At 47.0% G+C, this 9,577-nt stretch overlaps 1 protein-coding gene across 1 annotated transcript; it reads right to left on the reverse strand.

Moving 5' to 3' along the window:
- Window positions 1-8,226: 8,226 nt before the first annotated feature.
- On the reverse strand, window positions 8,227-9,165 carry LOC115600123 (olfactory receptor 10AG1-like). Its single transcript, XM_030468345.1, has one exon. The coding sequence runs from the start codon at window positions 9,163-9,165 to the stop codon at window positions 8,227-8,229; it is 939 nt and encodes a 312-aa protein (XP_030324205.1).
- Window positions 9,166-9,577: the final 412 nt, after the last annotated feature.

Genomic DNA, 9,577 nt, shown 5'->3' on the forward strand with positions numbered 1-9,577 from the left:
TCACCACTGCCTGAACTGAAGAAGCTGGAGTGAAGATGCTAAGCTTGTAGCCATCATGATATCATTGTGTTACAGTTTATAGTAGAAATAAAATAATATTGGTTGTAAAATTTTTAAATGGACGAACTAAGAGTTAGAAGGGGCTCGGGTAGACTAAAACTCTGAGAATAAGTAACTAGTTAAGAGTGAGCTGACCCTTACAAGAACAATGATCAAAGGAGAATAAGGAGTGTGTTGACCCCTTCAGCAAAAACATTAATCAAAAGGAGAATAGTTAAGCAAACTGATGCCATATACCAAAGATCAAGATAAAATATTGTATCCAGGTGGTGGGCCAGGTGGTAATGACAGCTGAAACGGTAAACCGTGGATTTACAGTTTAGGAGATGACTATCTATTGTTATTTGTAAGATCTATGTGACTGTTTGTCTATTGTTATCTGCATGATCTATGTGACAGTTTGTGACTAAAATTTATGTAACTCTGTACGTGGCCTGTAATGAAAAAGAGTATAAAAGCTGAACCAAAAACGAGGGTCTTCGGAACCCTGACTTGGGACGCTAGTCCTCAGGCTTCCCGGGCCCTGAATAAAGCACCGCATAAACTGACTCTGTTGGTTTGTGTTTTGGTTACGGGCAACAATTGCCTTATGATATTGCCTTATGATATCATCATGCCTTGTGATATTTGGACTCATGGGGTGAGGGGACTGGATTGCTGAGATGTCCCTTGAATATGTGGTTTTTGTGATCCAATTAATATGCATTTGTGATTGCACAGCCTGAACATTGAACTATCTCCTTTTTTGCTTTTATAATATGTTTATTCATACATACTACTGAGTGATTTGTGTTCCCTAAAAATTGCTTTAAAATGAACTTAAACTATTAGAGGAACAGAACTGATATTTTGACTGTAGAGAAAAAGACCTTGATATTCATTTCATCCTAATCTGATCAAGGGGTATTTGGATGGGCTCAGGAGGCTGTCACTCTTTGTTTACCCTCCAAGGGTAACTTTTCCCTTAAAGGGAATCTCTGGCATGGGAGATGGAATCTCCTTTGGCTGTTGTCTAGGTCAGGCCATGGGATGTGACCGTCCTGTGCTGTTGTTCTCTGAAGGGAAAAAAATTATTTTGGAGTAAATTCTGTTCCATAAAGCTGAGTGTGAAATGGAAATGAAGTAGGAAGAACCCTGAGGGCAGTACCCACTGGGTTGGTCATTGTCCCCCTGAGTTTACAGCTGAAAGCAGTGAATTAACAGCCTCTAATCTCCAGAGCCCACGGGCTTTGTTTTGAGGTTGGGTCAGCACCACCCAGCTGTGATGTATCCCCTCCCCCTGCCCATGCCACAAGCCTGATGTCCCCAGACCCCTCAGGACACAACCCTGATATCCCCAACCCCCCAGGAAACAAGCCTGGTGACAAAGAAACACAACTCCCCTGCCAACTTCCAACCTCACCCCCAGGTCAGGTCCCTCCCCCCCGAGGCCCATCCCCACCTTTTCTTCCTCCCCATGTCTCTTCCTGACTGCAGCTCCAGGTTTCTCTCCGTTGCCCTGGGGCTGCACCTACACCCCCCCGACCCGCAGCTGGGACCTCCCAACTGGTGACCGCCAGAGCATCGCCCCCCCCTCCCCACTGGCCTCGGCTGTGCCCCCCTGCAGGTACCGGCAGGTGATGGGAGGTAATGGGAGGGGGGTGGTTATCCCAATACTGCTCAAACTGGGGGAGAGCAGCACAGGTCTGGGAGGGGAGGGAGGATAGGTGAGAGTGGGGAACTAAACTTATCCTTGGGCTGAGGGTGGTGGGATTGGCCACACATCAAAACATATCTGGAGGGTGGAGGAGCTGTGATTGGATCTCCTTCCACCTCATCTGGGGAATCCCAATTCATCTTGGGTTGGTGGCTATAATCGGGACCCCCAAGTCATCCCTAGTGTTTGAGGGCTGCAACTGGGGACCATCAAATTACCCTGGAGCCAGAGGTAATGATGAGAACCCTGGAATCCTTCTGGGGAACTTAATAACCCCAGGACTCTGGAACCACAATTGGAGATTCCCAAAATATCTCAGGAGACCCCAACTCATCCCAGTGGATGACAGCTCATCCTGCATGTGGGTGTGATGGGGGAACCCCCAGGTCATTGTGGGGATTTGGTACCACAATGGGGAACACAAAATCATACCAGACATGTTTGGTGGCATGTAGAGACCTGTAAGTCACCTCAAGGGTTGTTTACAGAAATAGTGGAGAACTAAAATATGTCATGGAGTGTAAGTGCAAATGAATGATCCCAGCTCAAGCCAGGAGTGGCTCACAACTCCAGTACCCTGCGTCACACCCAGTTCCCCTCTGAGTTTTAGGTGCCAGTATAGCTCCTAAAGATGAAGTAAAGGATGATCAGTGGGTGTCCAACTCTATGGGTAACCTCCTCATTCCACCTCACACTCCATTTTCACCCACAGAAGGACTGGTGTAGGTTTTCGCTGCCCTCACCCAAAAAGAATCTCTCCCCTAGTTTGTCACTACACTATGGCTTCTTTCACAGACACTGGGTGGCTCGATCTGGTCAAAAACCTCCCTGGATCAGAAAGCTTTTGGTCAAACTTTGACATTAGTGAAAAATCACTGAATCCATCCAGGAGAAGAATTTGACATTGGCCAGGAACGTGAGAAAAAGTTTAGGATCTTCTTGGCCCATCTCCACCATCAGAAAATCCACCGGGGGGAGAGACCCCAGAGATGTTCTGATTGCGGGAGACAGTTTAGTGACAGCTCGGATCTGGTCCAACACCATCACGAAGGCACCATGTCCTACAGCTGTCCTGACTGCAGGAATGGTTTTATGAGGAGATCAGATTTTATCCAGCATCAACAGATCCATACGGGTGAGAAGCCCTTTAAATGTTCCGAGTGTGTGAAGCAGTTTACTCAGAGTTCCAATTTATCACAGCATTGCCACATCCACACGGGAGAAAGACCCTATAAGTGTCTGGAGTGTGGGAAGGAGTTTAACCAGAGTTCAAATTTATCACGCCATCACCGCATCCATACAGGAGAGAAGTTGTATCCGTGCACTCACTGTGGGAAAGCCTTCAACAATAGCACCTCTTGGATTAATCACCAACATGTCCACACTGGGGAAAAACCCTACATGTGTCAGGAGTGTGGGAAGAGCTTCACAGTCAGCTCGAGTCTCACCCAACACCTGTGGATCCATACAGGTGAACGTCCATATGTGTCCCGACTGTGGGAAAAACTTCACAGATAGATAAAACCGCACCAGAAACTATGGATCCATGCGTATGAACGTCCCTACAAGTGTCCCAACTGTGGGAAGAGCTTCAGACAAAGCTCCTATTTTCTGAATCATCAGCACCTCCATAGGGGTGAACAACCCTAAAGCTGCTCCCAGTGTGAGAAGAGTTTTTACCAGATCTACGATCTCATCTCTCATCACCAGACCCACCTCAGCCATCACCAGAAATGAAGGGGCCTGCACAAGGTCACCAGATTTTCCAAGCTTTAGAGTTTCCAAGCTTCCACATCTTTAGATTCTTTGAAACCAAAACAGTTAAAACAAGGAAGTGATTATTACTATGACACACTTGTCAGGGGAGGTGTTTTAGTAGGACCAGGTCTATTTCCATTTTATTTAGGGAGTACTCATATAGAGCATTTTAGTGTGACTTTGCAGAAGGACTTGAAAAGAAAATGGGACTGAAAATCTGGGATTGTGTCATTTTGAGATGAAAAGAAACCCAAAAATTTGTCTTTACACTTCCATGTCCAGATAGTTGTGACTACAAAACTGGGAGGAAGTACACTAGCCTGTGGTTCAATACCGTTTGGTTGTTGGTTTTATTACTTAGATACTCAATAAAATTATACAAATGTGCAATGAAGCAATCCCTTATGGCTGTTGGGGTGCAAAGGGTTGGAGAATGCTTTTGGATGCTTTGAGGTTGGGACCCCCTCCCTAAAACTCCATCTCTTTCTCCCCCTCTGTGGTGCAATGATGCTCAACACCTTGAGGTTCAGAGTGGACCCTCTTGCCTTTATGAAATCCTTATGTGAGCAATGGGGTTTGTTATGTATCAGCAGTTTTGGCTGACAGGAGAGTTACCAACAGACTGGAAGTCAGCCAATGTGACACCCGGGTATAAGAAGGGAGGGAAGGACAATCTGGGAAAATGCAACCTGTCAGTTTGACTCCAGTCTCTGGGAAGCTGATGGAGCAGATCATTCCGAGTAGCATTATGGGGTAAAGTCAGGAGAAAAAGGTGATCAGGCTCAACTGGCATGGGATCATGAAGTGCAGGTCCTGTTTGACAGAGCTGATGTCTTTCTATGACAGTATCATCAAGGGGATAGAAGGACCAGCAAAGTTTCAGAGTGTGGTCCCTAGAGTGCCTTCATCCACAAAGGGGGTGAAAGTGTATTTTGTCCCACCCCACAGGGGGATTATAAAGACAGGACAAAGTGTCAGCACAAGTTCTGGACACCGAGGCACTGTCACTGCTTGCCAGGAGGACTTTGGATCACGGATCACTGATGGCACTGTGACCCTCATCATCTCGTGAACTTCCCACCCACCACATCACCCACCTCTTCAATCCAGACATCACCAGTCTGGCTACAACAGGACAATGGTAGAGCATGGCAAAGGGCTTGCTAAAGGCCAGGTGCACCCCATGCCTTTCTGTCCCCTGCCCACTCTGCTTCAGCAATCCCCTCTTTGTCCTTCACCAGCCTGGAACAGGCTATTTTCTGATTTCCATTGTTTTCCTTTTCTCCATATCCCAGGCTCGACGAGCATCTGTGTGGGCTGAGGGAGACAGGCTGTGGTGTCTGCAGCAGTAGCAGCAGCAGCGCTGGCTTTCTGAACAGCAGCAGTGTCTGTGGGGGGGAGGCAGCAGCTGCAGCTGTCGCAGATACACTGGCAATGCTCGCCGGCCATATCAGATTTGTGCCCTTGTGTGTGGGGGGTGAGCAGTGGCTGCGGAGGCACAACTCGGGGTGCTCTCTGTACCAGGGGCAGCTCTCCATCTCCCAAGAAGAGGGCTCCTTCTCACTAGTGTGGTTTTTGTCTTACTCACCAATATATGAGAAAAATTATCAACACCCACCAGAAGATTGAGAAATGAAATGCTATTGCTACTAAAATAGGGTGGAGTCAGCCCAAAATAAGATGGAGTGGTATAATTTACCAAATTAAAACTGTGAGTGTAATTACCACCAAGTTTTTTATCTCTGTATGAAACACCACTGCACCATGCACCATGATATACATCGAGAACCATATTTCAACGATGGTTCTTAAGCAACTCTTACAAATAACAAACCATATAGTAACACTAATTCCAGCTGCAAAAATACATATCGCATACCCTAAATACCAAAGGTACGGCATGATTGGTTTAATCTCCAATCCTGTGAAATTTCCAAAGGAAAAGTTCTGATTCCCACTCAATGAAGCCATTCTTCCGCTGGAATTGGAATTGAAACTATTCAGGCAAATTAGTCAAAATCTGGACTGGACTCGAGCCAATTAGCTTGGGCCCCATGTTGGGCACCAATGAATCTGTCACAGTTGAACACTGGCCCGGCAATTTAACCAAGTAACAGATGCTCTCCATTAAACCCCCTCTACTCCCTGATAAAGAAAGGAGAGAGAATAAGGGAGAGAGACTTATGGGTTGGGAACTAAACTACACAGATTTTATGGAACAGTAATGATAAATAGGACAAATTACTAAATATATACAAATATAAAAATATACAGGAAAATTAATACCACGTTCCTGCCCTCCTTTTCCCCCAATAACTCTCACGTCACCACCATGGCTGCAGGGCAGCCCTGGGAAAGTCCAGGCTGAACTCCTGGAGTCAGCAGCAGTCGGGAACTGGAGGCAGGAACACACAGATATGGGCTGGCACGGATCAGGACCACAGGCAGAAGAACGGATGGAATCCTCCCAGGATGCTGAAACAAAAAGGGAACAGGCGAAGGAAGGGAAGCAGGAAGGGCAGGAAGGGGTTTGAACCTTGTGATCCCTCAAATTTATACTATGATGTGTATGGGATGGAATACTCTGTTTCGTCAATTCTGGCATCTGTCTTGTCTGTTCCTCTCCAAAGGAGGGCTACAGGTGGGACCTCTTTCTTCCTTCTGGAGGGTGAAAGGTTCCTCAGAGCTGAGCAGTGTCCTTGTCTCAGCATACCAGTCTCTAGCAGTAACTATAAACATCGAGTGTTATCAGTCCTAGAAGCAGACACTGTCTGAGAAACTTGCTGTTAATGTCAGCAAGTGCAACTACTTACAAGAGACTTAGCTGAAAGCAAAATCACAAGACAGAAAATCACCTTTATCCTGGCCCAAACCAGGACACCATCCCACCTTGGGGAAGTGAGTGAATGGCTGTGTGATGCTGAGCTGCCTACCAGGGTAAACCCACAAGGCACCAGAAGGAGCTTAGCATCTGTTTGCCTGTTTTGATGTCCCAGTAAGTCCCTCCTGGCCCTGTCTGCTTGTGTTTCTGTTATTCCCTAGCAAGGAATGCAGCACAAATTCAAGATCAAACATGCAAAAGGGGTTGAAGTGACAGAAAATCAGGCCAGGCCAACAGTACAAATTTTCAGATTTTAAATAGCAGCACAGAAAAGCAGCAGTGTTACACTGTTTTTTCAGAACATATAGAAAATGTTCATGGCCTCCACTTGAAGGAAACCTAAGGACTCTCAGTGCTTTTGGTCATCTGAATGTTGTTTCAGATCCTCTGCAGTGTCCTGCCATCATGAAAATATTATGGTCCTCCAGAGAGATGATTTAATGTCACATCTCACCATTCAGCAGGTGGCTCACATTAAAGTCCAGGCTCACTTTGCCATTATCAGAGACATAGAAAGGTGTAGTGAAATGAGGCAACCAGGTGCCACTAATTACCAGGTAGTGGGCATGAGCTTGTGTTAAGCCCACCTGTGCCACCTGGTTGAAGTCACAGCCTCAGCATTGCTCGGGTTTGCTGTATAAGTACCGCGTGCCAACCGGCTGCGCCACTCGAGCCTCACTCTTAACTGAGCTCTACTGGCGCAACCAGGTTAGTCCGGTGCTGAGACAAAGCTCCAGGGGCACAATCAGGTTAGCACAGTGCTCATATAAGCAGTACAAAGCCAAGCAATACCGAGGTTATGAGGCCAAGAATGAGCTGAGCCTGTGCCTCAGGCCTCACCTTTTATTGCCCCCCAGTCCTGCTCATGCACAGTTAGGGCCTGCCCTAATCAGGCACAGGTGGGCTTAACACAAGCTCATGCCCACTACCTGGTAATTAGTGACACCTGGTTGCCTCATTTCACTACAGAAAGGGAAGACCTGAAAGCTGATTCACCTCTTTCTGTGTGTGACACTGAAAAAAGCCCAGAAAAAATCAGTCTCGACCTCTTTTCAGCCAGAGATCAGCAAGTCTGTTTGGAAAAGATTTTGTCCTTGATTCCGGACACCACTCAGACAGGAACTGATCTTGGGCAGTCTCCAGCCCATTCTCTTTCTGAAGGCAGAGTTCCCACTGAATTCAGGCCAGGCTACTCACAGCTTTGGCCAGCTGGGTGGTATTGATCTGGGTGGCAAAAGTCTACAAGAGCAGAAACTCCACAGTCTCTCTGGGACCCTACTCCTGTGCCACTGCTAGATTGTCTCCCTGGTCTTTTATTGACTTCCTTTTCCCCTTCCTTTCCCATCAAGTTGATCAAGAATGACACAAGTCAACGCACGATAACACAGTGGAGGAGAATCACCTCCATGCTTTTGAACTTTTCTTAGCTGACTCTTAGAGACACTGCAGATGATCTGTGGGGTCTCTCACTTGATCCCTCATACCTGAGGTTGGTCATCTCTTCACTGGATGTGTCACTAGATCCCTTTGACTACTGTCTGTGCTTTGACTGTTTCCCTTGACTGGTGACCTTGTTCAGACACAGCCTGAAGTAGGTATTTGCATTAAACTCTTCAGGGTCACTGAAGGTTCTCTGGAGTACAAAGATTCTGCGGTGGAGCACGACATAACAGAAATGCATCAGGAGACCACTTTCCACCTTGAGCAGGATAAAAGCCAAGCAGAAAATCTGATTTTGTCTGACCAAATAGGAGGCATCTGTGATCAAGCAACCATGTACTACCCCAGGATATCTAGTACTATTTGGGACTATATTCACCACTCTGCAGTATCACTGTGTCCATAGGAGTCTCTTCAAGGCAATTCTCACCTCCTTGTTCCTCAGGCTAAAGATGACAGGGTGAAACACAGGGGTCACAACTGTGTAAAACAGGGCAAGGTATTTGTCAGTGTCTACAGAGTCCCTTGAGCGTCGCTTGACGTAGAACACTGCGGCTGAGCCATAGAAGAGAGTGACCACCCCAAGGTGTGAGGAGCAGGTGGAACAGGCTTTGTGTCTGCCAACAACTGAAGGCATTTTCAGAACTGCCCTGATCATTTTAGTGTAAGAAAGAACTATCAAGGAAAAGGGAAGGACTGCAAAAACCAGGATGATGGTGTACAGAGTCACTTGGTTCCACAAAGTGTCTGCACAGGCCAGTTCCAGCAGAGGAGGAACATCACAGAAGAAGTGATGAAGGTCGTGGGATGCACAGAAGGGCAAAGTGAACACCTGGTATGTCTGAACTACTTGCACCGGTACAACAACCATCCCTGATCCCACCAGCAGTGTGACACAGAGCCCCCTGCTCATGATGAGGCTGTAGTGCAGAGGGTCACAGATGGCTGTGTAGTGGTCATAGGCCATGGCAGCCAGCAGAAGGCATTTGATGCTGCCCAGCAAAACCAGGAAGTAGAGCTGGGCAGCACAGCCAAGGAAGGAGATCCTGCCATCTCCCATCAGGAAACCCACCAGCATTTTTGGCAGAGTGACTGATGTGTAGCAGATCTCCAGGAAGGACAAGTTCCTCAGGAAGAAATCCATGGGGCTGTGGAGGCTTGAGTCCAGCACTGTGATGAGTGCAATCAGGCTGTTCCCTGTGAGGACCACCAGGTAGATGAGCAGGAAGACTGTGAAGCGCAGGCCCTGCAGGCTGGAGTGGTCAGAAAATCCCAGGAGAATGAATGCAGGTCCAGCAGTGTGATTCTCCAAGCCTTTTCTTTGGGGCATTTTCCCTCCACAGATCAATACCAACAGCAGGCTCTTTGAGGGTGCTGATGTCCTGTCCACCATCCCATGGCAAGCCTAGAGAAAGATCCAACAAACATCATCATAGGTGTGACTGCAGGATTAGGGGAGCTTGACCAAGGGATGTGTGCATGTCTGGACATCTAACATGGGTTGCTTTGTGCAAGGAGGTGTGTAAAGAGAGGAAAGAAAAGAATCCTTGTGCCTGGGTGACTGGGTTTGGTCATATGGATGAAAGAATCTTGATTTTCTTCTTCAGAAGTGATTTTATGGAGTAGAATGCTTGGTAACAAAAGAGAAAGCAAATGGATACATCCAAGCCCTTTTACTAACAGTTGTGCTCATGTTCCTTGTGCAGATGTTATACGAGCTGCATTTCATGTGAGAACATTAC

The sequence above is a fragment of the Calypte anna genome, chromosome W (assembly GCF_003957555.1).
Source record: "Calypte anna isolate BGI_N300 chromosome W, bCalAnn1_v1.p, whole genome shotgun sequence".
Classification (NCBI taxonomy): Eukaryota; Metazoa; Chordata; class Aves; order Apodiformes; family Trochilidae; genus Calypte; species Calypte anna.

Bases quoted from the DNA above. Each gene is read 5' to 3' on its own strand.
- LOC115600123 (XM_030468345.1), bottom strand. From the start codon at position 9,165: ATGCCCCAAAGAAAAGGCTTGGAGAATCACACTGCTGGACCTGCATTC.